The 27567-nt window shown below is 47.5% G+C and overlaps 1 protein-coding gene across 1 annotated transcript; it reads left to right on the forward strand.

Annotated features, from left to right (window-relative positions):
- Nucleotides 1–13243: 13243 nt before the first annotated feature.
- On the forward strand, nucleotides 13244–27370 carry ZNF365 (zinc finger protein 365; the record flags this gene model as incomplete). The annotated part of the gene is made up of 4 exons (XM_084265107.1): nucleotides 13244–13974; nucleotides 21550–21730; nucleotides 23765–23802; nucleotides 27050–27370. 4 exons carry the CDS (start codon nucleotides 13244–13246, stop codon nucleotides 27294–27296), a joined length of 1197 nt encoding a protein of 398 aa, XP_084121233.1. The 3' UTR covers nucleotides 27297–27370.
- Nucleotides 27371–27567: the final 197 nt, after the last annotated feature.

A 27567-nucleotide genomic window follows, 5' to 3' on the forward strand; every position in this document is an offset into this window, starting at 1 on the left:
AGGACACTGAGGTCCTTGAGCAAGTGCAGAGAAGGGCAACCAAGCTGGTGAAGGGGCTGGAGGGCAAGTCATATGAGGAACGGCTAAGGCAGCTGGGGATGTTTAGCCTGGAGAAAAGGAGGCTGAGGGGAGACCTTATCACTGCCTACAACTACCTGAAGGGAGGTTGTAGAGAGGTGGGCGATGGTCTCTTCATCCAGGTGACAGAAGATAGAACAAGGGGAAATGGCATGAAGCTGTGCCAGGGCAGGTTTAGATTGGATATTAGAAAAAAAATTTTTACTGAAAGAGTTGTCAGGGCCTGGAACAGGCTGCCCAGGGAGGTGGCTGAGTCACCATCCCTGGATGTGTTCAAAAAAAGGGTAGATGAGGTACTTAGGGATATGGTTTAGCATAGGATGGGAATGGTTGGACTCCATGATCTTCAAAGGTCTCTTCCAACCTTGTGATCTTGTGATCTTGTGAAAATTCACTCACCAGCTCACAAAATACTGCACTACCACAGAAAACTAACACAGCATGTGAAAGGACACACCAGAACACGTTCCGCCCAGCATCATCCCGAGCAGTTCATCGCTCCAGGTTAGACTCTAGAACAAACCCACTGCTTCAAGACTTCCAGAAACGCTCCCTGACAAGCTTCCAAGAACAGCAGTCTCCGGTGTGCACCAAAAGGACACTGTCAAAATGTAAATGTGCATATCACTGCAAAAGGACAATTTATGCCCTAACCTATTTCATGCGACCAGCATCTCTCAAGCCATTTTTGCTGCTAGTGTAGACAGCTCCCAGGAATCGGTGGCAGCTTTCCAAGACTTTTAGATGCTAATTAGCACGGTTTTGCTGTACAGTCTGTTCAGCAAATCCCAGTCTTAATAAGTCCCAAAATGTGACTACTAATAGCGTCAAGAGCCCGTGCCTGCAGCCCTGACATGTTTCTACTGACATTGACTTGAGTTGGAACCCTTAAGAAATCAGTGGGAGTTAAATGTGTAGGACTCAGCCCTAATTAACATGAATAGTATCTTCTCAAGCTCAGTGCATATCTGTTCTCGAGCTGGTTTAAATGCCCAGTTTTCCACTACATTAGAAACATCAGTTACTGCAAAGTCTGGCTTCTCACACTCTTGCACCTGTTCCAGCTTTGGTCCTCCTTTGCATTCAATTCCTAGACATTCGCTTTTTCTTAGAAAAGTCAAGCTTCATGATTTAGCTTTCCTGTCAGATGCTTAATTGAAAAAAAAAAAATTAATGTTTCACCCAACTTCTAGTCCTTTCTCTCAAGGGAACATGAGACTGGAGCTTCAAATGGCATTTCTGCAGGTGATGTGTGAGGGGAGATGTTCTCTCCACGCTCCCAAGTGCAACCCCAACTACACTCTCCTGCTGTTGCAGCACACATACTAACTTGAAACGAAGAAGGCTTTATGCGGTCTATAATATCCAGGGATTTGGGATTCAGCAAACAACTATTCTGCTCCCTAATTTAAGAGTATTCCCAGCAGACAGCAACAATTAAAAAAGGAAGCACCATAGCCACCACATTTTCTTCTCCAGACGAGCTTCCGCTGAAGGGTAAAGAAACCAACCCAAGGCACAACCTACAAAGCAAGGAAAATCCTGTGCAGTCACTGCTGCGCTAGTGCAGAGAAGACAGAAGGGGGTAGGGTAAATTAAATAGGGGATCTGTATCCTGCCTCCTGGGGTTTCTCAAGTGAAACTTCATTCTTTTTATTTTTTCCTTTCAGATGAATCACACCTTCACACCATCCTTTTATTTGCCACTCTATTTGCATTGCAAAGCATTTGGCTTCCTCCTAATATGAGGAGGAAACTGGAGAGCAGAGGAAAGATCATTGTCTATCTAAATCACTGTTCTGCTCAAGTGTTACATCAGCATATTATTTTAACTGTTGGGCCCATCATTTTGGTTTAGCAGGTACAAAATGTCTACACCTACTCTTGACAGCACTTCAATATTTTTCTTAATTTCTTAGTTCCCACAGCTTGCTACACCTACTCCTTGAATATCAACAGAGTGTGCCAGTAGAAATCTATTCAATTCCTGTTCGGGTTTATCCTAAATGGAAACAGATGGTGATTTGTACTGGACTCGTGGAAAAGAATTTGTAAGGCTTTTTATAACTGACCTCTACTTGTTTAATTTTAAACTGAAAGCAAACTGTTGCCATCAATTGCTGCTGACTTTGATGGCCACGACATATGACCATTATAGATTGGTTAAGTGGACAAGAGACTCTGCAATTTAGGGTGTTTACCTGGATGCTCGCTGAAGATGGGGCTAAGTTAAAGGCAAAATGATTAGCCTCAGTAATTCGTTTCTTCATTTCAGCCTGCTGAGGTCAGCTGAAGTCTTTCTGTTCATGTAGCTGAGCAGAAGGTCAGCACACAGTCCTGTAAAACAGATTAAATATGGGTAACTACCTGCCTGTCGTGTGCTTCTGCTCCAGTTTTGATTGGATAAGGTGAAAATTATCACCTGGCCAAAGATGGTGAGCTAAAGCCTGACCCTGTCAGGTGAAAGCAACAGCAAGTGACAAGTTTGTAGGCTCCATTTTACCCAACTAAGCTGTGTGAAGTAGGTATCTTCTCTAATGTAGTTATGGAGTCAGTCATCGAAGACATCATCCTAGAACATGCAGGGGGGTAAATTAGCCAGGACGCATCATCCTTACCTTTCTCTGATAACTAGACACACAGGCCAGAATAGTTTAGAGTAAACTCTTACTGTCCTCAGATTAATTTTACCTCAAGAGCGTGTTCATCTTTCAATCAAGTTTGTGGGGTTTTTTTAACATCCTGCAGTCCTCCTTCAAGTGCTGTCGGGCTCCAGATGGCACCGGGGCCATGTTTTCTGGGCAGTGCCACCAACACTGATACCAGATGCTTTTGTAGGTTGCCAGGTATTCCTGTAGGATTTCAAAACAAAACTCTAAGAGCCTGAAAAAGCACAAGGAATTTTATTTCCTTTTCCCAAATAAGAGTCCAGAAGCTGGCTCCTCCGAGTACTCCTGATGTCAATCCCATCTTGAAATGCCTCCAGGTGAAAGTACTGCAGCCTCTTTAAATCATCATGTATGAGATAAACACACTCAAAATACTTTTTGTAACAGAAGTGGTAAGGTAAAAAAAAAAAAAAAAAAAAAAAAAAAAATCCCCATGTGAATCTGGAAGACAATTTCAGAGATCAAAGTGATGGGGCTTGTCCATTTGTCTATGTCCTGATCTGCATCAGCGGGCATTTGTCATACAGCTCAGGCCAGGAACGAGACAATACCAAAACAAGAAGTATTGAGGCACATGTTATTGCATTAAAATAACATGGTGAACCCCAAAGAATGTCTCATTACCATTGTCACTATTAGCTTTTTAAATTATAAATAATGGTAACAAGTAATAGCACCTCATATTTTTACAGACAATTTCATCTGGAAGAATAAAAATAGCTCACCCTGGCGGGAGGCACGCATGACACACACATGCACATATTTACTTCCTTGTTTTCAAAACCAATTTGAGTTCTAGGAAGCTGTTCCTAGCACTTTATTCTAACAGTGTGTTTGCACAGCGTCATCGAAATGTAATCAGACCACTCAAAGAAAACCCAACAGACAGCAAGTAAATTTTTCATAGTGGGTTCTTTAAGCAGCCAACACAGACCCAAGACGGAATGTTGGCCGAGTCTGATCTGGGACATGGAGGGTCACCTTTTTAAGGTCATTCCCAAATATATTGCACACTACAGCCCGCAACAGGTAATTTTAGCCAATGAGTTAGAAATCTGCTTTCTCTTATTCTTTCCCTATTCAGGAATGATTTCCCTGAGCCCATCCATGAACCATCTCTCCAACACTGAGTCATCCCACTTACATATATAGGCATTGGATTTTGAGGGGGAAAACACAAGCCAAAGCAAACCACTACCTACTATGAAGGCCGTTTTTACATCATTTATTTCACACTACAGTCTTATTTAAAAAAAAACAAAAACCAAAAAAAACACCCTGCTTTATGATGCAGCCTCTTCCAGACCTGTATCGACTCCCATCTTGGAAACACCAGCCCAGGAGGAAGCTCTGAAGGGCAGCTGGCCACCCATTGCATCGCTCAGAGCCTCTCCCCAGGCATACATCCCTCCCCACACTTCTAGTGAGGGACAAGTTCTTTCACACACGTATGCATGTTGTTAACATCTGCTGGCTACACAGGCTCTTGCTGAACTGATTTAAAGAGGCAATTTGCACCAGCAGGCACCAAGGCACCCAGAACCTTGCTGGCAGCTTTCATGCAAGCAAGCAGCATGCACATGACTAATCTGAACAGGTTTTTCTCATCACCACTCCAGTCACACAAATTTTCAGGCATTCCTTCTAAATCATCTTACTATGTGGCATCGCAGAGTTGGTGGAGAACAACTACATATTTTGACCATTTTAAGGGGTAATAACGGTCATGCATAATTGGCACCGTATTTGTTTACATGCTGCCAACTGAGTCTTACTGGCAGCCATCACAACGGTTGGCTAGAAAATGATCCATAGCAAGCAGGCTTCTCTGGGCTATGTCTCTGAGGGCTCAGAGTTTTGTAAGGAAAGAATCATATATGGTGTAGTCAACATACTGGAGGGAAGGGATACCCTTCACAGGGACCTTGACAGGCTGGAGAGGTGGGCCCGTGTGAACCTCCTGGAGTTCAACAAGGCCAGGTGCAAGGTCCTGCACATGGGTCAGGGTAATCCCAAGCACAAATACAGGCTGGGCAATGAATGAAGTGAGAGCAGCCCTGAGGAGAAGGATTTAGGGGTGATGGTTGATGACCAACATGAGCCAGCAATGAGCACTTGTAGCCCAGAAAGCCAACCATGCCCTGGTCTGCATCAAAAGAAGCATGACAGCAAGTCAAGGGAGGGGATATTGTCCCTCTCCTCTGCTCTCCTGAGGCCCCACAGCTGGAATACGGCATGTCAAAGCGAGCCCAGAGGAGACCACAAAGATGATGAGAGAGCTGGAGCACCTCTCCCGTGAAAACTGGCTGAGAGAGTTTGGCTTGGTCAGCCTGGAGAAGAGAAGGTTGCAGGGGTGACTCAACCACCTCCCTGGGCAGCCTTTTCCAATATCTAACAGCCTTTTCAGTAAAGAAATTTTTCCTAATATCCAACCTAAAGTTCCCCTGGCACAACTTCAGACCGTTTTGCCCTTGTCCTGTCACTAGCTACCCCCACCTCACTGCAACCAGCCTTCAGGTAGTTGCAGAGAGTGACCAGGTCTTCCCTCAGCCTCGTTTTCTCTAGAGGACCGGGTGGAGGCTTTGCCTCTTTGGTTTGGGGTTGGTCGTTGGCTTCTTCTGCTTTGCTTTCACATTTTGTTGAGTTAGGGCATCTCCCCTCTAAAGTGAGATTCCTGACAACTCAGATGTGGGCTGCTTCACATGGCCTTCAGTGGATCTTCTGTCCATAAAAGAGGTGAAACATAGTCCACCATTCTTTCCCCCTTCTGCAGAAACACAATTGTCTCTTCCTCAGCATGTTCCTTGTAGCAAAGGGTGCATCTTTGATACAGATGCACCAGCACAATATTCCCACCCAATGGGAGAATTCCCAACTTGGTAGGGAACCACACAAGCACTTAAATACACCCTGACATTGTTTTCCATCACACAAGGGATGGAAAACAATCCACCCCTGAGCACGGCCACATGCTGTGCTTTCCCTATGACACTGATAGTCTGTCTGAAGTCAAGGCTCCCACCTCCCTGACAAAAGATATTTCTGCAAAAAGCAGAGTCCCCTCTGCCCTTCACATCACAGATATCAGAGATGCAGCAGAATGGGGAAAGGGAAGTGCAGCCCCACTGCTTCCCACAGGCCTCAAGGCTGCTCTCCCACACACCTGCATGTGGCAGCAGGCTAAATCTGCCACCACAGCTTAACACTCTTCTTTTTATGTCTCTGCTTATGTAAATTAAAAACTTTTTAAACCCCAGTGCATAGGATTAAGCACTAAAGCAGCTAATTAGTTATAGATGGCAGTTCTCAGTCCTTTTATGGCCTTTCTGAGCATTTTCTTCAGTTGGGAAATCAGTGTGATTTATTTCACACCCCTCAAATGTGGGAAGCATGTGGAACGAGCCTTTAAAAGTGGTGCTCCTTACCATCCAGTGTCCATTGCAGAAAGAATGCTCTCAGAATGAAAGCTTGAGATTCAGCTTTGATGGCATGCTCTGTACTTCTCTTTCCTTCGGAGAAAATGTCTGTATTTTAATAAAACCAAATGAGAAAAAGGCTCTGCTGTAGGGAAAAATCTTTCTTTAAAGGTATTCTGACATGAGTATTTTGCTGTCTTCCAGTCTCTTTCTTTTTTTTTTTTTTTTTTTTTGGGTGTGGCAGCTTCTTCCAACAAGGGATGACCGCTTTCTGCTGCAGACTGCATCTAGTTTTGGAAGATCTCTAGACCAGCAGTTGCTGTGCACCTCTTTCTCTGTCTTGGTTTCTTTGAGTGCGTAAATCTGGTAGCTAATCCCCACGATGAATTCCTGACTGGGAACTCACATGCTGCACAGAGCTGGCCAATTTGTTGCCATAATTTATATGCTGCAACATTAAAAAAAAAAAGGTGCCACCAGCGACATCCTGGCCCTGTTCAGCTGCTGTTTCTTGTCCCCAGGTAACAGATCTCAAGGAGCAGGAGGGAAATGGCTTTGTTAAAAGGCTCCAGCAAATTCTCGTGCACATCACACTCAGGCCTTAGACTTTCATCCCCTGAGGAAAAAGTGTCAGAAACTTGCCATGTTCCTGTTTCCCTTCACAACAGGCACAGTGAAGAATAACTCAGTTGGAAGGCAGGTCCTCCCAACTTTTTCTGTCTCCCGAGGCATTAGTTATATTTCGTTCATCCTCCTAACTAACTGAAGCAACTTTTTTTGGAGGAAATATCAAGATGGCTGAAGTGCAGGCCAGCCCCACTGCTGACACTCTTCCCCACCTCATTCTTCTCCTGTCTTTTGGAAAACACAACCATTTAACACCTGACAGTTCTCCCCAGTTATGGGCTAACTGGTGCAGACCAACCCAGAAGAGAACACCTTGTTCTCTCTTTCACCCATGCAGCAGTATGGGCAGAGAAGAGGAAAGCTAAACGACTTCCCTGGCGTCAGGTCCAGCCAGGGGTTACCTGTAAGAACACTAATGAATGTGGAGAGTCTGCAGAAAGGCTGGAAGGTCATTGTAAACTGGGTGGGATAAGCTGCTGCAGGACCAGGAGCACTCGCACAGCACGCTGCCTTTCTTCCTGTGGCGACAAAACTCCTTTGAAAACACAGACTTGACTTTTTCATTTCGGAAGACAGTAAATTGACTTTCAGTGATCAGACTGAAGCTCCCCCCAAAAGAGAAGAATGCAATGAGTAACCAGCACTAAGCTGTCACACAAATCCAATACGTACACTCGTGTTCTCCTCTTTCCCTTTCGCTCTCTTTGCAAGCAGAGTGCTAGTCAATCAGTAACCTAGAACTGCACCACGGGAAGTCCCTTTCCTAACAGGTGGATATGAGTGCTCCTGGCCATAAAATAAAACTTTGTTAGATGATTGTATGTATCCGGAATCTATCTGCACGCAAAGCTAACACGAATCCCAGTCAAAGGCATTGCTACTGTAAAAGTCCCTAACACAATTCTTCCAGTTTCAAAGGACTTTCCTGAGCTTTTACTACTCGCTTGTTATTCCCCCTCAATAAACAGAGAGAGGAGGTGGTAAATATTAAACACAGAGAAGCCTCAGCAACTCAAATTATCCTGTGGGTTTGCGGTTCACACTCAGGCACCAAGAAAAAAAAGTACCCAAGAGGCGGGCTGAACAGGGACACCTATCTCAGACGCAGCTTTGACAGGGGGACTGCAATGCTTGCCAGAGCCAAACTCACAAGCTCATCTGTGTGCAGCAGCAAGGGATGTACTGTTGCGTGTGTGTATCTTTATATACCTGTACATATGTTTAGAAACACTTCCCCAACAGAAAGCCAGCACGGATTCATGTCTCCCACCAACTGGCTGGACTGCATGGGGAAGGCTTGGGTAGGGAGCACCCGCATGAAGGAGTGGCAAAAATTTGTCACCCCTTTTCAAAGCAAACCAGTAGAGGGAAAAACAAGGGAAATGGGAGGCTATGAAATGCAGAAACATGTCAGCACGGCTAGCCTGAATGTGGCTGCAAGTGAAAACAAAACAGACTTGCCTATTTTCCTTGTCTAGGATGGCGGGGGTGGTGGGTGGGTTCAGAAGATAAACAACTAGGGTAGCTCTTGAAAAGCAAACTAATTTTACAGAACTCCCTTTTCTAATCACCTTCCAGAAACAGGAAGCCAAACAAAACTGGCTTAACTTCTGAAATACAATTTTTAAACTTGTAGGAACCCTCAGATTAAGGAGAGGTCAGAGAATTAGTTTCCACCCAAAGTCAGAAACTCCAGGACGCAGAACAGCAGATACAGGTTGCTACCTGAAGAAAAGCTGAATCTACTGACTACTCCCACCTTCCTTGCAGTGCTGGGCAGGTTGGTACATGCTGGTTCCATTTAAATAACTTTTATCCTTCTGGAAATCCTATTGCAGAGATCTGGAAAGAGAGAGATGCATACAAATAAACTGGATAATGCCTCCCCAGCACTTGGCAGCATTTCAGGGATGAGTCACACATTATGGCTGTGTGAATGTGGGCTTTGTGTGAGTGACAGTGCTCGATTCTACCCACTCCAGATTTAAACCTCAGACACGTAACTGTTGGTGTATGTCCTCCCTGTAAAATGCACACATACCAGTACACCAAAGGGAGATTCTTCTCTGAATGCTGAGAGAACTGAACTGCACATCCCAGCAGGAGCATCAGCAGGTAACCGAGGAGATGAGGAGTAGGATCCCCATATTTACAGTTCAGGTGAACCCTGAGAAATCTTCAGTGAATTGCAGGGGCTAGATGGTTGCTGGATTTCATATCTAACTGACAGACACCACATAGTTCAGGCTGCAGATCAGCAGGTTCCTGCAAAGTCATCTACGTTTTCTGTTCCCGGGACCACGAAAGCTCTTGTTCCTGTCAGTTGGGTGAGCGTCAACTCTTCTAAACACAGATGGAGCCTCAGGTAGCATCACACCAGACTAAGTTCACCTCAACTTGCATAGCATTCATCTGCATCTTTGAGCATCAGCACCAAGTACCTTCTCCTGAGGAGAAGGACAAGGCAGGAAGTGCAGCAGAGCCATACAACAGAGGACATCACCACACCACGGTCATGCCCATACACCTGGTCCTGACAGCAATGACCTGCTTTCAAAGGATGAGTCAGGAGACCGAATCTGGGGGCAAGCATGGTTCAAAACCATTCCCTCCTGACCTTCCTTCTGGATTTTGACACTGCTTAATGGCAAATGAAGGGAGAATCACCGCATTTAGACAAGGTAATGCAGGACAACTCACTCATGCAAAATGCTGCAGCCTGGATGGTAGCCCACACACTTTGAAGATTAGCTGAAGCTCTAAAATGCAATTTGAGTAACTTCCTTTGATGTGCCATCTGGTGAATCATTTACTGGGAATGTCTTAATCACATCAAAGCATCTAGCACTCAGATTTTCTCAGTGTTTAGGACTCTTGCCTATATATTGCTCTCAAGGAACAGATACATTAGTACAGAATTAAACTTTACCGCAGTGCTTTCTCCCACAATAATAATAATAAAAAAGGAAATCTGCAGCATATTACCAGTATGGCCTCAAGCACTAGATTTTAGAGGAGCAATATTTCACTATTACCTCAAAAAGGCTGCTGCACTACGACCAGCTTTGCCCATGTTTCCGAAAATTGGTAAAAATAGACATGCATCTGTGGTTTTACCCAAAAAAACCCCCAAAAGGCTCAGAAGTGTATTCCTTTATTGAGGGGATGCACTGTCAGCATGCTCTAGCATCAGTTACACTGATGGGGATCCAGGGTAGGTTCTGTTAACCTATGAAAAGAAGCAATTCCTCACCATGAGGGTGGTGAGGCCCTGGCACTGGCTGCCCAGAGAAGCTGTGGCTGCCCCTGGATCCCCAGCAGGGTTCAAGGCCAGGTTGGATGGGTCTTTGGGCAACCTGGGTTGGTGGAGGTGTCCCTGCCCCTGACAGGGGGTTGGGACTGAATGGGCTTTGAGGTTTCTTCTAGCCCAACCCAGTCTGTGACTCTATCACATCTGTTCCTGCTACTCAGAATGGAAATCCCACTACCTCTGCCTCCCCCTCTCTAAATCCTGAGGCTAAATTAAGTTGTATTTAATGAAAAAGAAAACCAAACAACCCCCGAACTTTCTGGCTGTCAAGCGCAGCATTAAAACACCACACTACCCATGCCCGGGTGCTATCCACTCTCACATCTATAGAAACATAGAATCACAGAATCATAGAATCATAGAATGGCATGGGTTGGAAGGGACCCCAAGGATCATAGAGCTCCAACCCCCCTGCCACAGGCAGGGCCACTAACCTCTAGGTCTGGATCTACACAAGGTTGCCCAGGGCCCCATCCGACCCAGCCTTGAACACCTTCAGGGACGGGGCATCCACCACCTCTCTGGCCAGCCTGTTCCAGCACCTTACCACTCTGTAAAAAACTTCCCCCTAGGATCTAATCTAAACCTTCCTTCCTTTAGTTTTAATCCATTCCCCCTTGTCCTGCTATTATCTACCCTTTTAAAAAGTTGATTCCCCTCCTGTTTGTATGTTCCCTTCAGGTACTGGAAGGCTGTAATGAGGTCCCCCCTCAGTCTTATCTTCTCCAGGCTGAACAAGCCCAGCTCCCCCAGCCTCTCTTCGTAGGGGAGGTGCTCCAGCCCTCTAATCATCCCCAGGTCCTTCTCAGCAGGGCTACTTTCAAGGAGCTCTTCTCCCAGTCTGTGTCTATGTCTGGCATTCTTCCAGCCCAAGTGCAACACCTGACACTTCGCAGTGTTGAACCTCATTAGGTTCACCCGGGCCCACCTTTCCAGCCTGTCAAGATTCCTCTTCCTTTCCTTCTGTTGTGTCAACCGCACCACTCAGCTTGGTGTCATCCACAGACTTGCTGAGGGTGTACTCAATTCCATCATCAAGATGTTAAAGAGCATCATAAAGATGTTAAAGAGCACCGGTCCCAAGACAGACCCCTGGGGTACACCGCTCGTCACCAGCCTCCACCTGAATATAGACTCATTCACCACCACCCTTTGTCTGTCAGCCAGTTTCTTATCCACTGGATGGTCCACCCATCAAATCCACATCTCTCCAATTTAGAGATAAGGATGTGATGGGGGACTGTGTCAAAGGCCTTGCACAAGTCCAGGTAGATGACATCGGTTGCCTTCCCTTTATCCCCCAATGCTGTCACTCCATCATAGAAGGTCACCAGATTGGTAAGGCACGACCTTCCCTTGGTGAAGCCGTGCTGGCTGTCCCGGATCACATGCTCGTCCCTCGTGCTCTAACATGTCTTCCAGGAGGATCTGTTCCATGATCTTCCCAGGCACAGAGGTGAGGCTCACTGGCCTGTAATTCCCTGGGTCTTCCTTGCTCCTCTTCTTATAAATGGGAGTGATGTGACCCTTTTTCCAGTCCCCAGGGACCTCGCCGGACAGCCACCACTTTTCAAATATGATGGAGAGTGGCTCAGGAACCACATCAGCAGCTCCTCCAGGACCCTGGGATGCATGTCATCCGTCCCCATAGACTTGTAGACACTCAGTCTCATGAGATGGTTTCAGACTTGCTCTCCCCTTACAGTGGGGGTGGGGGGAATTTACTCCCCCAGTTCCCACCTAGAGGTCCAGGGATGCAAGGTTCTGGGTCTTGAGAATTGTGAGAATCCTGGTTGCCAGAGAAGACTGAGGCAAAGGACTCATTCAGTACCTCAGCCTTCTCCACATCAGTTGCAGCCAATTCTCCTTTCTCATTTACCAAGGGGGGTATGCTCTCTTTGGCCTGTCTCTTCTGGCCAATGTACCTGTAAAATTCCTTCTTGTTGTTTTTAACATCCCTCGCCAAGTTCAGTTCCATCTGCGCCTTGGCTTTCCTGATCCCGTCTCTGCAAGTCCAAACAGCATCCCTGTATTCTTTCCAGGCAACACACCCTTGTTTCCAGAGCTTGTATTTGCCTTTCTTTTCCCTCAGTTTGGCCAGCAGGTCCTTGCCTAGCCATGCTGACCTCCTGCCTCTCCTGCCCACTTTCTTATTCAGAGGGACTCTTGAGCTCTCAGAAAGGCATCCTTAAAGAGTAGCCAACTTTCCTCAACATTTCTGTCTCTAAGGACCACCTCCCAGGAGATCTTGGCCAACAAGTCCTTAAACAGCCTAAAGTTTGCTCTCCTAAAGTTCAGGGTCCTGATCCCACTCTTTGCCAGGCCCACATTCCTTGAGATCACAAACTCAACTAGGGCATGGTCGCTGCAGCCCAGGCTGTCTCCAACCTTAACACCTTTAATGATCTCCCCCACATTGGTGAGCACCAGGTCCAGCAGTGCATCACCCATGAACTGCCTGACCTTCCCGCATCCCCCTGGCACACCCCCACACCCCTGACGGCTCACCGCTGACGGGACGCCCGCAAGACCACCCCCGAACCCCAACTTCCAGGTGCCCGAGGCAGGCGGGGGCGGGAACGGTGAATGGCCCTGGCTCGTCCCAGCTCCGTTCTGCCTGGACCCGCGGCCGCCCGGCTCCAACTCGCTGCTCACACCAGGGCCCAGCACCGCCCCGTACCAGCCTCCCCTCCCCTCCTCTTCCCAGCCCAGCCCAGCCCAACTCGGCTCCGCCCCGCCCCGCCCCGCGGCGGCGGCCGGGCGGCGAGAGCGTGTGGCGGCGGCGGCACCGCCGCGCTCGGCCTGATTTACGGCTCTGCTGAAAACGACTCCGCCGCCGTGCCGCCGTCACTGGTACCGCCGCTGCCAACAAGTCGGGTGAGTGCGGGGACGGCGACGACCGTCCGCGCCCGGCCCCGCTCCCGCGGAAGGCCCGGGCAAGCGGCGGCCGAGGCGAGCGGAGCCGCGCCGCCGGGCCCTGCGGCTGGCCGCGACGGGCAGGTGCCTTCCCCCGGGCGGCGGAGATGGCGAGGTAGCCCTGAAAAATCCTCCCGGAAAGTTTCCCAAGTTTGCCTGCGGGCCGCCCCGGCCCCGGGCGGGCGTGAACGCGGGGCTGTTTTCTCCCACCCAGGGCCCAGCGAGGAATGCAACAGACCGCCCGGGACGAAGGCAGGCACCCCTGGCAGGAGCCGCTCGGCAGCGTCAGCGTCTGCCTCCCCTTCCGCTGCCCGCGATGCGGCGACCGCACCAGGTTCCGGAGCCTCTCCTCCCTGCGAGCTCACCTGCAGTACAGCCACAGCTACGAGGAGAGAAGCCTCCTGAGCAAAAGCAGCCTCTTCTCGCCCCTGAAAGACACGGAGCTCGTCTCCTCGCCGGAGCCTGCCGCCCAGGGCGGGCTGGGGAGCCCCGCCGGTGCCGTGGGGCACAAAGGCTCCTACCTGAATTTTTGCGAGGCATCCTGTGAGGGCGGAAAGCGCGGGCAGCCTCTGGACGTGGAAGCCGAGCAGCCCGTCTCCTATGTTGCGCGCTACGCGTCGGCTGACTCTCCCTGCAAGCAGATGTCCAAAGCCGGCCTCCCGGCTGCCGACCCCAAGGCCTCCTTCGAGGCACACGTCAGGGAGAAGTTTAACAGGATGGTGGAGGCTGTGGACAAAACGATCGAGAAGCGCATTGACAAGCTTACCAGAGAGCTGGCCCAGAAGACGGCGGAGCTACTGGAGGTGCGGGCGGCCTTTGTGCAGCTGTCCCAGAAGAAGCAGGAGGTGCAGCGGCGGGAGCGGGCCCTGAACAGGCAGGTGGACGTGGCGGTGGAGATGATCGCGGCCCTGAAGCAACGCCTCACCGAGTCTGAGGAGGAGCTTCACCGCAAAGAGGAGTGAGTGGGGCGCGAGAGCTGGTGGCTTGGCACGGGCTGGCCAGCGCCCCACCTTTTGGGGGGAGAAGACGGGGAAGGGTGGGAGATGGTTCAGTGGATTGCTGGTTATAAGAGAGCCTGGTGCTCCCCAGGTTCTGATTATTCTGGAGTCGTGTCCCCTGTGACCATGTGCCCCCTTCCAAAAGGCTGGGGACAGCTGCCCAAGCAGGTGGCTTTCATGCCTGAGTCCCCTGGTCACTAACCTTTTACATAGCACCTACGTGTGTTCCTGCTTTCACAGGGGTAGGGACAAGTAGAAGCCATCATCAGCGTGTAATCTGATTCAGGCTGACCCTCTAATCCGTTATCTTTTTAAGAAGAGACAGGCGGGTGAGGGCTGGAGGAAGTACGTAAGAATTCCCAACAGCACTTCTTTTCCCGAAGCCATCCGCTGCATGGGCTGCCTGCGGAGCAGGATGGGCTCTCGTGCAGCTGCAAAGCTCTACTGGAGGCAGTGCTGGAAAGGCTGCGTCCAAGGAGGTGGTTTTGGTGGAGGTGGAACCAGAATTGCTTTTATGGCGGTGGGAAGCAGATGCCAGAGTCGAGAGCTGTTCTGACTAACCTAGGCTGCCTAAAAATACGTTCATGCTGCATCCATTAAAAGTGTAGTGATAGCTGATACATTATTTATACACGAACTACTTAGTTTGTTTAGTGGTTGCGGAGACCTTTCAGGCTTTTTAGAGTGATGCAACTTATTTTAGAAGAATGCAAGTAAAGAGCCTTGGTAATGGAGTGCCTCTAAGGCAATTCATCAGCTTACAAAGAGAGGACGAGAAGTGCTAGTTGCCATGACGCTGATCTTCAGAAGAAATAAGGAAGGTGGTTGTAGGAGTTCAGTGTAGGAAGTTTGGAGGGCTCTCATCATTGTAGCCTAAGGACTGGAAAGAAAAGATGCTGATGGCTCCTTTGTCAGTAGGAGTCCTTGGTTTCAAAAGCAGTGCTATAGATTTCCTGGGAGAGGGAACAGCAAAGGTGGTAGGATCTGAGCTGCTAGAGCCTGCATTTTCCTTGAAGGGATATGTGACAGAACCTCTAATCTTTTTGGAAGTATCACATAGTCCTCATGGAATAGAAGGACTCAAGGTGAACCTAAAGATACTAGTGGAACCAAGGCAGGTTTGAAAGTAAAGCTGCGAGGAGGTTGTGAAGATAAGTGTTTGGTGTTCGTGTCCATCTGACTCCCCTTAAGGGCTTTTTCACAGTGATCCATCCTATTTCTAGACAAGTATCTTGGAGGGGGACCTTAGGTGTGCAGCCCTCTTAACTTCAGATATCCGAAGTTCAGCATCCAGGCTAGGTGGTAGTGACTCTCACCCCAAGCTAAACACAGAACCTGTATTTAAAATCCAAGGCTTGAGATCCACAGGAAAAAAGGTGGCTGTCAGCAGAAAGCATGCAGGGGAGCAGAACCAGAGTTCTGTGGTGCTGCAGAAGAATGGAGCTTGTTGGAAAAGAGGAGTGTGAGGAAATGAAGGGGAAATTGGGGTAGCAAGAACAACTGTGATATAGGGAAGACAGCAAAGGGTCTGTGAAAAGGACAAGGCAGCAGAAGTTGTGGATTTACAGAAAAAGAAAGGTAAATGAGCCTAATGCTTGCTAGTGGGTAGGATGAAAACATCAGCCCAGAGTACCGAGGGACATGTCCTACTACATCCTTGCATGTGCCTGTGCCTAGCCCCATAGCACTGCCTCGTAGAAGTTACTCTGAGGAGTCTGGGACGGGAGGCAGGCTCTAAGAACTGGAAGAGTTCACCTAGGAAAAAGTTAAAAGAATGTGCGGGGGGGGGGGGTGTGTTCCCCTCATTCAGATGGTTCCTGCATTCCCCATCTTGGGGGATAGCAGGAGATAGTGCCATCAAAAAACGCACTGTGTGCTTTAACAGTTGAAAAGGCAAATTGAGACAGAAAGGTATAAACAATGCTCTGTAAAAACAGAACCAGTACTTTCCAGGGCAGCTCTTCACATGTGAAGCTCCAAAAATGCCTGGGATGCTTAGCTTTGCCCCAGCAATGGGAAGGCGCTGGGTGGTATGCTCTGGTAGAGGAGACCTGTTACTTGTCTAGCTCTCTTGTGAACTGTTGGTAACTTCTGAGACCTGTCTACTCAGTCCTTTGTGTGTTCAGAAACCTAACGGTGTGCTGAAAAGGCCCTCCTTCAAAAAAAAAAAGGAGGATCTCGGCTTTGGCTTTGATTTCTGGAAGAAGTCCAGATGATTAGAAAGCCAAACAAGACCGCTTAATGGAAACTGCAGAAGCAGGAGTTCTCACTGCAGGTTGTGTAAAGTCAAAGGAAGCCCTTAGGGACTGCTTTGATACTTGCTGACCTTCAGAAATAAATGCTTTCATCAGCTTCTTTGGATTTCTTTATTTAATGAGCAATCTTGTGAATAACAGGGATAACTTTTACCAAAACTAGCATTGATATCGAGTCAGTGTAGCTGAAAAGTTGTTCCTCTTTATAAGAAGATGAAGAAAAGGCCTTCTTCCCCAAAACACCTCCTTATCCTATTTCTAAGGAAGTAAAGGAAACCAGTCTTCTCTTGGTCTCTGAATGGTTGTTTCTCTTACCAGAGATCAGGGAATCTGGGAGGTGGTTGAGTCTCCTTCTCTGGAGATATTCAAGTCTCGTCTGGATGCCTATCTGTGTAATATGAGATAGGGAGCCTGCTTTGGCAGGGGGGTTGGACCCGATGATCTCTTGAGGTCCCTTCCAACCCCTAAGATTCTGTGATTCTGTGACCTAGGGGTGTTTAGTGGACAGCTGTCTGGGCATGAGCCAGCAGCGTGCCTGGGTGGCCAAGAAGGCCAATGGCATCCTAGCTTGTGTCAGGAATAGCACAGCCAGAAGGTCCAGGGAAGGAATTGTGCCCCTGTACTCAGCAATGGTGAGGCCGCACCTCGAGTGCTGTGTGCAGCTTTGGACCCCTCACTACGGGAAGGATGTTGCGATGCCGGAGCATGTGCAAATGAGGGTGATGGAGCTGGTGAAGGGTCTGGAGCATGTCCTGTGAGGAGCAGCTGAGGGAGCTGAGGCATTTTAGCCTTGAGAAAAGGAGGCTGAGGGGAGACCTCATAGCTCTCTACAGCTACCTGCAAGGTGGTTGCAGAGATGTCGGGGCTGGTCTCTGCTCTCAGGTGACAAGCAATAGGACAAGAGGAAATGGCTTTAAATTGCCCCAGGGGAGATTTAGGTCAGATATCAGGAAGAATTTCTCTACTAAAAGGGGTTTCAGGCACTGGAACAGGCTGCACAGGGAAGTGGTGGAGTCACCATCCCTGGAGGCATTCAAAAGGCGTGTGGATGAAGTGCTGAAGGACATGATCTAGCAGTGGGCTAGGCAGGATTAGGCTGTGGTTGGACTTGATATCTTAAGGGTCTCTTCCAATCCAGACAACTGATTCTACATATTTTAAATATTTTCATAGGTATACAACCTGTGAAACTTTCACTGGTAGATCACTTCACCCCTTACGGCAGTAGGAACTTTCCCATCTTCAGGTAAAATAAGTGCTTGGTTTAAGGCCAAGTTACTTCAAATGCAGGTCTCTGAAGGGATTTGATATTTGGGTGCAGAGTCTACATAGAGCCTTATGCTTGCCCTCCTACAGAGCTGTTGCAGGTCTTAAAGTTCCTGTAAATAGTCCCAGGACCGGTATTACATATCTGTAGAAGGGCTTAGTCGCAATGTGAGAAATCATTAGCCCTTCTTGTCAGTTGTTTGGGAGCTGGAGCTGTCCCAGCCTCTGCAGCCACTCTGGGTATTACATGCTTAACTGATGAAAGCCCTGCAAACACTCAGGGTGTCCGCAGGGTCCCCGTGCCAGCGCTGCTCCGGTACAGCAGGAGCTGGAGCTCACTAGTCTTGCACGGAGCACTGTATCATGTAGTGGTGAAGGCAGAATAATTAACGTCACCTAGTCAGCCTGTGATAGGTAGGTTTATTTACCACATCTCATGCCTTTTCACGACAGCCTCCACAAAGGCGGTTTCAGGCTGAGTTTCAAGGCAGGCTGTGTGCAGTTTTTCTATGAGGGCAGCCTAGGCTGCAGGTGGAATGCAAAGCACCAAACTAGCTAAGTCTGGTTAGTTAGCACAGGTTAATTGTCCTGGCAGAGTCAGAATAATAATAAAAAAAAGCCTCTGCAGCAAATATCTTTCTTGCCTACAGCGAGTCCTTCTCTGCATTTTTTTTTCTCAGCTGAGCACCTCTGAGTTGCCTGCTGCGCTGCCATAAATTTCCCCTGGCTCTGGGAAGAGCTCTTCCCTGGCAGCCTTTCTCTTGTGTTTGCCTCCCCTTGTTGCCACAAGCCACTGGCAGTTTGGTGTGCCCTCTGCTCTCCAGGCAGCAGCAGCAGCGATCCCTCCTCCTGAAAGGATCAGACAAATCCTTGCACCCAAGGCAAAGGAAGGAACCCACCTTTCTCCCTGCTGCCTCATCACAGCCCTCTGACAATATGTTTCACTATACAATGTACCTAAATATCAGTGTAGTAAACTATGAGCTGGCATGTAAGATCACTCTGCTATCCCCTACAGAAATTCACAGAGATCTGAGCTGCACTGAGCATCATCTACTCCATTCAGGAAATATTAGTGGCAGGACCCAGAGCTCCCAGAGCTACAGCAAGTGCCAGGGCACAGCTGAGTGAGCCGGGGCAGGAGGCTGCAGGCTGACAGGCAGAGAGCAAGCAGAGGGGCACAGCCCAGTAGGGAAGAGGTGATGCTGAGAGCAGGGGAGCTAGTAACTCTACATAAGCTTTTCTCAGTAGAGCAACAGTGCTCCAGACGTCAAATGGTCAGCACAGGGTAGCAGAGACCTCTCATTAGAAAGGGCAGCGTTTCAGGTCTGAGCCAGGCTTGACAAATAATTTCTGTTTCAGGTGAGTCTGTTCTGTCGAGGCACTGCACCCAGTGGGCCCGCGCCACTGTATGCCTCTACCAAGTGAGTCCCACAACATTTACAGGCTCTGCTTCCCCCCGACTTCATGAGGAGCAGCATCTCCTCTCTGAACATCCATCTTTCCACAAGCATAAGAACAGAGAGTAAAAGATAGAAGCTGTATCACATAATTCCCCCCCCCAAAAAAAGATTGGCAGTGGGCTGGAGAAATAAAATGAAAGTAACGTAAAGCTCATGAGCAAAAAAATAATCATGGTTATCTAGAAGTAGAATTTAAGGGAGAGGGCCATCAGTATGGCTAAGAAAAAGTCTGGGCAAACTACAAGAGACAAGTAAGGCAAATAAACAGATAAACAGCAGCTGCAGGAAGCTACACGAGTTCTTTAAACCATTTCCCTATTGTTCATGGTGGGAGGAGGGTAAAGTTCTTTTGGGAGCTCCCATCAGGCAAGCAAGGCATAGCCGGCTCTCTGGGGAAGAGCTGTTAGAGCAAGTAGAGAGACTTATTAGCAGTTGCTCCTTGATGTTGTTGTCCTGAGAATCCCAGAATCACTAGGCTGGAAATGCTAAAGCATATCCCTAAGTATCTCATCTACCTGTATGGGTATGAGAGATGGGAATGAAGTGGAAACAGTAGCTGAAGTGACAGAAGTGCTGCTTATTGGGACAACAGGGCCTGTGACTGAGACCTGGTAGGTGGGTATGTGGTGGCTCCTGTCCTTCTAAAGGTAGTTTCCGGGCTGCTGGTACCATTGGTACCATTTTAGCCTAGGGGGAAGATTTTTACCTGAAGTTATTAAAGGCGGGTCTGTAATCTGTACAGAGGCAGCTAAACGAACAGAGAAAAATGATGGAAATTGCTCCCTTGGAAGGGATGTCCTTGAGGTGTCCCAGGCTGACGGCTTCCAGTGGGAAGGCTGGGCAGAGCAGGGAGCTGCCATGTTGGCACCCGTTGGAAGCCGTAATCCTGGGGGCGTCATTCTCCCTCCTAACCCAAGGGGTAAGGGATTTGGAGCAGAGTTTTCTTATCCTTGTAAGCTTCCTTGGCCTGACGGAGTGCCATGTTACCGTGCTGTAAGTGTGGTGAGAGTGAAGGCCTAAAACTTTGCTTAATGAGGAACGCTTTGGCTCCTTCCTTGGTGGCTTTTTCTCACTGGGTGGCTCCGGTGATTGCAGAGACTGTGCAGAGCAGTGGACTGGAATGCACTGAGCTAAGCTTAACAAACAAGGCGGCTCTCTGTTTCTTAAGCCTGATTTTGTAGGTGGGTTAATGTAAATGAATATTCACCGATGTTCTTCACCCAAACAATAGCATGCTCATTTTTAACCTCATTCCTACAATTAGATGGGCCATGCAAACAGGCTCTGTCTGTGCTCTGCGGTGGTTTGGAGCAGGGAGATGCAGCCTGAATCCAGATTTCCATGCCTGACTTGGTACCAGCCCCTTCTTAGTATGAGACACCTCACTGTTACAGGAACTACACCAAGTGAGACCATTATCTGCCACTTTACTGAGTTAAAACAACGAAAGGTAGAGAAACTTCGGGTTGCTTATAAACAAGCTAAGCTTCAAAGGGCTGTTTCTGCTCCAAACTGCTTTCTGCTTAAAATGCTTTTTCCTCGGGTGATGTATTCCCACATGATCCCACCCCTTTCTTGTTTGGAAGCATGGGTTCCCCCAACTCCCGTGCCCTCCATTCTGTACAAAGCAAAAGCTAACACAGTTTCATCAGCAAAGCAAGAGCTATTTAAATCCAGGTACGCATCAATGGGGGAAGTCCCACATGCACAGGTTTGTTGTGCTACATGGCTCAATAACCAAACTTCTCACACATTAATTCCTCTGATACCCGAGGTCCACAGAGTGGCCTATCTGCTGATAGTAAACTGATAGCACCAGGACACTTCCAAACGAGCTGGGACCTTTCACAGCCAAGGGTGCTGACTGTTTCTGTGTTACCAGACAAGAAACATTTCTGAACAACTGGCCTAAAACTTGCCCTTCCCACGCACATACTCCTCAGCCTGTAATCTACAGATTATCTCTTAATCTCCCGTGCTTCCACTGGCTCCAGATCATAACACTGTGCTTTGATGTACTCACGGGATTGTAGCCAAAATGAAATTTAATGGCCACAGAAGCTCTTTTTAAGTTTAAGTACTGGTAGCTAATTAAACTACCATTGCAAGATTATGATCAACCAGGAAGATTAATTTGGAGGTTCATCCATTCCCCTTCATATTTAGAGCTGATATTCACACAGCTAACCAAAAATCCCTCAAAAAAAAAAATAAAACCAACCCAAGAGAAAGTGGCTGTAGCTGTTTGCAGATACCTCAGGGGGTGATACCTACTGACATTTCTACCCTGTAGCTAGGGGCTATTTCCAATGTGACCAAAAGACCCTGAACCCACTGCCCATAAAACTTAGTCATCATTCAGGATTCCAGGTCTTCACTGTGTCCACAGAAAGGTTGAAATCTTTTAGTAGAGGTGAAGGATGGAAATTAGCCACCATGGACTATAGCTATGAAAAATGGGGGAAGCATTGGTGATTTTTTCAACAGCAGTGAGACCAGGGCCCTTCCCGTTATTTAACTGTGGCCTCTTTGCAATGTTTCCATCTTGCAGAGAGGTTGTTACTTTCAACCACTTCCTGGAAGAAGCAGCAGAGAAAGAAGTCCGGGGAAAAGCCAGGCTCCAGCACTTCATTGAAAACCTGTTGCAGCGCGTGGACCTGGCAGAAAGGCAGCTAGAGTATTACCAAAATCAGCAGGTGCTGTGCACCCACACTGACATCAGCGAGCATGTGGTAAGCCAGTAAAGCCCTTCCCTTCAATGTCATCCCACCGCTGGAGGGAGGGTACTTAGGGTTTGAATACGGGTGGGCTCGGTGGGACAGGCTAATGGCTACTTCAAACAGGTTGGGATTTGTAACATGCTTCTTTAGACATGTTTTACTTAACGCTTTAAAGTGCCTCTTAACACGAAGTGAAGGGAGCAAAGAGTGTAGGAGCAGCAGTAAAAACCTAGAGATGGGAAAAGATCCCAGAGAGGGTCAATGGGATCCTGGGGCGCATCAAAAGGAGGGTGACCAGCAGGTCAAAGGAGGTGATCCTCCCCCTCTACTCTGTCCTGGTCAGGCCCCACCTTGAGTATTGTGTTTAGTTTTGGGCTCTCCAGTACAAATAGACAGGGATCTCCTGGAAAGAAACACTTTCTTTGGCATCACTTGGTGATTTGGCAGTTTCTTTGGAGATCTTTGGAGTTACCTGTCACCTGACTCAACGCGTGCTGGATTCCCACAGGCCTGACCCCCATGGATTAGGAACCAAAGTTGTGTGAACACTACACATGATTTCTTTAACAGCCCTTGTTATTAAAGCTTAAACTCAGTCTTTTCCCTACAATGCATTACGTTTACGTGGCAAGCTTTAGCCACATGCCTTCCAAAGTACATTTCAGTTTAAAATGAGTATCCCGTGCTGCCTGTGCTGAGTAACCGCTCATCCCAGGAAGTGGGAGGAAAGGCATTTGGTCCCGCATGGCCCAGAACAGGTATGAGACAGGGGAAAGCAGAGAAGTCCCGTGGCCACTTAGAAGACAAAGAGCTTTAGGCAGGACCTGAATAAATGTCAGTGTGCTGAGATCCAATGCAGGACATCTCAACCAGTGCCTGCAAGAACAGAGAGGGACTGTAAAGCTGCACCTTGGTATTAAGTCATCTCGCCTGCTTTTGATGTGTTTACTGGGATCCCTGGCTCAGCAGTGTCCCTTAGGGAAGACACTAAATTTTGAGGCAGCTGCCCTGCTTTCTGAGTAACATCAGCATTCCTCTACAGTCATCCATCCAAATGTCAACCAGCCTGACCTTCAAGAGGTAATTACAGAAAAGCACACTATGAGATGGCTCCAGACTCCATCCAAGACAGGTGACAAAGGAAAGTTAGGCTGGGCAAAAGCCCATCTGCAAAATGTGGGCAATACCAGAGACAGAGGGAATGTTTATGAGAACATAATACTTTTCAGAGGCCAGATCTGACTTGCTTGACTTCCTTAAATGGTGCTCAGAGACTTAGTCTGATGGGAGATGAACACAAAGAAGCAATTTTAGTACCCAGACCCGTTTAGGCTGAGCTGGCATTAAAACCCTCCTTTTCTGACCCCCAACTAAAAGAGGGACTAGACAAAGCATTTCTGTGCTGTGAACCAAACTGTTGTAAAAAAACCACCAAACAGTGAAGTCATGCAAATTTGTGCTGGCGCTGAGGCTCTGCTGCCCCTAGCTGGTCTCAGGATTTGGGGTGGGGAAAGGAACACTCATGTTCTCACCCTCCACCCTTCAGTGCTGCCGTAGGCAGGGCTGGGGGCTCATAGCTGGAGTTTCCCAGCCACTTGTGTAAGGGAAACATCACCACCATAAAATTAAAGGCTTGGAGAGAAGGTTAATTTAATACACCTCATTCAGGCACTATCCCTTATTAATTATCTTGAGCACAATAATTACTTCTCATCATATCCATACTGTTCAATCTAATGTGAAAGACCTCAATTCAGCCCACACTTCTTTAGCAATTTACTTTGATTATAGTCATGATAAAAATAATGGGGAAAACATCCAGCCGCTAACAACTCACATGTTACAAATTTTAAAAACAGATGTAATAAGCTGGAGGAGGAATAATCTGTAAAAGGGTTTTGTTCTGGTTCCTTCCTCAAATATTCTCCCAGTTTTAACAGCAGGTGAGACTGGAAATGCAATTTGGGATGACTGTGTGTATTTTATCCCTGTACTTTAATTACTTGACAGTGCAATATTAATATCCTGTTTCTGTTTTCTTTGCAGTTTACAGATATTTCATTAAACAAGAAACCCAGATGCCTGTATGTATACCTTGTTACATTTCTCTTACTTCCTTAAATAGACTTAACTGGACATGCTTTTGCACTTCACCTTATCCAAACACCTCAGTCGGGTTGGGTGTGGATCTGGTTCCATATCCAAGTATGATCTATGTTTGTGTCATGGAATAAAGAAAAAGCAGATTTATGCTGAATGAAAGTTAAAATCAGATTATAAAAAAAGACTTTTCTTTTAACTGAATGACTCCTTCCTGCTTTTGGTAGTGGCCTGTTGTAATGCTACAGCAGAGGAATCTCTTCAGCAAACACAGGCCAAGTTTCAGCTGAAAATATCCTTAACATTCTGTAAGTAGGAGAGAGACAGTTGTCATTTCCTAACTGATAGTAACAATGTCAATTTAAAAATCACATGTAAAAGCATGGGCACACTAGCAACGTCTTGGGTTGCTCAAGCAGCTGTCATGGGAGCAGCAGAACTGATTTGGGCTAGTTTCCTGTGCCTTTGCGACTCGGGCACGAATGCCCGTGTCTGACTTAGAGCATCATGCATGCTGCTTGGCCAAGTGCATCCTTCCTCAGGGCAACCATTCTTGGTGGGGACTCGGGTTTGGATCTTTTTCCCATCACCATGAAACCTGTTGAATCACCCCAGGTCTGGGACTTCTGCATCCCTGACCGATTTGTGTTTGAGCGACAGGTTCAAGAGTTACTGGAAGACTGAGAGACACTTGAACAGGTGGATGGGCTGGAAAATAAACTAAAAAGACAATGTATAGCCTACTGTGTTGTGGAGAGGGGCTGTACTTTCTGCTCTTTGGGTTGGTTTTGTTTTTATGTACCTCAGTTCTAGCAGGTAGCTGGCCAAGCACCCTTTTGCTGATAAGCAGTGTCTGCATTAATAATGAACTGCATAGGGCTTTAGCTTTGTTTTTTTCTACTTTTATTTTCATAGCTTTCATACCTCTTCTTTTTTCCTGTTGTTTTGATATTCTGGAAAAAGTTGGTTGTCCAAAGTAGACTTTGAGTTGACTGTGCATACGCTTTTCAGGCTTCTGGGTGTCATATATGATTGGAATCAAGGCAAATAAAATTAAAATATAATCAGAGAATTCAGTGACTCAGTGAGATGAGTCCTTCCACTGACAAGTCTTTGGTCTAAATATAACATAGTTTGGTAAAAACCCATTAATTGCGGGCAAGTAGTGGGAGTTCAAAGGCATATATGAAATTATTTAGAGCTTTCTGCTTAACTACCTCCATACTTCTCCTTTGAAAAGACTCTGTCATAACCAGACTTTAGCACTAGCGTTTATTTGGAGTTACCAGATTAAAACTATCCCAACTTGTCCAGCGAAACAGGGAGGACGGAGGTGAGGGTGCTCAGACATGTAGGGAAGTTTTCTTTTGCTCTGCCTGTTCTGTGGACCCGATGCTGATGCTCACTAACTGTCTCTCAAAGGCACTGGGTCTTGCCTGCACATCTGTGCCTAAATTGGCTTTAAACGCCAGCTCCCACCATGAAGCTGCTAAGAATGAGGTCTCTCAAATTCATCGAAACTTGCCTTGAAAAACGACTGCTGCTTGTGAAAACACAGCAAGAGCAGGATTTTTCTGAAGTGCCTGTGGCAGCGGGGCAGCTTGAACCAGCCTTTCTCCCCTCTGCGACAGACAGAGTACCTTGGAGTAGAAGCCAGACTCTCACAGCCACTTGTATCAAGGAGCTGCTGCTTTCGATGTGAAAACAGTTCTCTGCATCTGGACCCATCAGCGTTGCATTTCATGTGCAGTGACCCCCCCCCCCCATCTTCATCTGTCTGAGAGAGATACCCCCTGACCCTGACTGAGAGTGAGGGGTGGAAGTCCTTCTCTGCTGTGAAGTCACTTGATTAAAATACAGTTTAGCTCTTTCAGGCAACCCCCTCTGATCGTGCTAGCCCTGAACACCTAGGGGTATCGTGCAGTGTGGTGGCCGAGTGACTAGAGAAGTGACAGGAATGCCCGCATGTGCTTTGGGAATAAGTGATGTAGCTTTTCCACTGTAACAACAACTTGAGCAAAACAGAGCACTACATCTTCTAACAGCCACCAAGTAACAGACTGCAACAAACGGTGCCCAAGAAGCAATTGCAAACTGGAGTGTCCAACACTTGTGGGCTTATACAAGCTGTTTCTAAGCTCTAGAAAAGGGTCAGACCCAGGCACAGAACCTGCAGGCTCCAGCTGAGACCTGCATGGTATTTCCCCTCTCAGATCTCCTTGTAGCAAAGTCTGGTTGGCAAAGCTGCCAACCAGGCAGAACTGGTTTGTAGGTAGAACTCGGTTCCTGAGTCATTGACCAACCCTCGCTACCTCCCACCAGCAAACACAGGGCTTTTGTGAGACCCTTCTGGTCTTTTCAAGGCCAGGAGAGGGCTTGCACTTTACACGCTTGAACAACTGAAGCCTTTTTCCCAAAACTGGCTTTATCAAGTGTATGATACTGTTTAACTCCCAGGAGAAGCAGTACTACAGAGATGTGGTTTCCAGAAATAACGAGCTATGGGAAATAGCCCCATGGGAACCCTTAAGAGATTGACTCTTACATCATCAGCACATCTGTTCCTCACTTCAGCCATGGTACCTGGGCAGACATGAGCTGGTGCCTTTCATTGGTGGTGCTGCTGTTACACTACGTGTACCTACTGTAAAGCAGCCCAAGATATGTTAGAAAGGGCTGTAACAATCTTAGCTGAACCGCAGAACTGCTATTTCAATGTAAAATTTCAGAGCAGAGGGCACGGTTCAGCCTGTGCAGCACCAGGCACCATGTTGTTACTTCACCTCAACTCGTCATCTCGGCAAACCCTGCTGGGCCTGAGCCACCTTACAGAGCACAAAGAACTTGGCATATTTTGGCCTTGAAGCTTTCGTACCCTTTACCCCATCAATTTCTGTAGTCCCCTTTCCTCTTCCCTCTCAAATCAAAGCCTAAAAGCAAAGCCGAAGTTTCCTGACGTGAGTGGCCCCAGTGAGGTGGATGAATAAAAGCGTAGGTGAACATGCATGACGAGCCTGCCAGTCACACACGTGCAGGGGTTCTTACAGTGAGGGATGCTCTTGAGCATCGAGGAATGCAATACGTCTCACAACTCTCTTTTAACTTTCTCCCTGGTCCTGTAAAACAAAGTTATTTCTTTCTTCCAAAATGTTTGGGTTTGGGACATTTTGGGGACCTTCTGCTTTGCAAGACTGAGTAATAGCTACTGATAACCACTGTTCTTAATTTCAGGAGCCGAGGGAGTCAGCACACTTCGTACAACATCCCTGATGCAAAGCCTCATTCCTTTCAAAAAGGGAGGATCTTGCTGAAAAAGGCAAAGGATGAAAAAAACAGCTTGCAGCCAGCAAAATGCTTCTATGAACCTGTTGACTACCCCAGAGAGATATGGAGAGCACAAAAGAAAGGTGAACCAGCCTGCCCCACCAGGAAAACGAGCGTGAAATCCAAGCTGGATAAGAAGGCGAAGCCACTTTAAGGGGCGGTTGGCAGCGTATAGTAATGCAGGAGCTTGGCTTAAGTGGAGATGAGGTTAAGCGCCCTACTCTTTTCCTACCCACCTGGCCATGCCAAAACATATCAAATATATTATGATAGAAACATATATGGTATGGAAGATTTATATTATTTAGTGATGCCATTCCCTCTTTGGGCATGGTAAGAAACGCGACACTTTATTCAGTTTACACGAAGGGGTTTTCTATTTATTTATTTATTTAGTAGAGCTTATTTTAAATGACCGCAGTTAC

Source organism: Gallinula chloropus, assembly GCF_964237585.1.
Source record: "Gallinula chloropus genome assembly, chromosome: 5".
Classification (NCBI taxonomy): Eukaryota; Metazoa; Chordata; class Aves; order Gruiformes; family Rallidae; genus Gallinula; species Gallinula chloropus.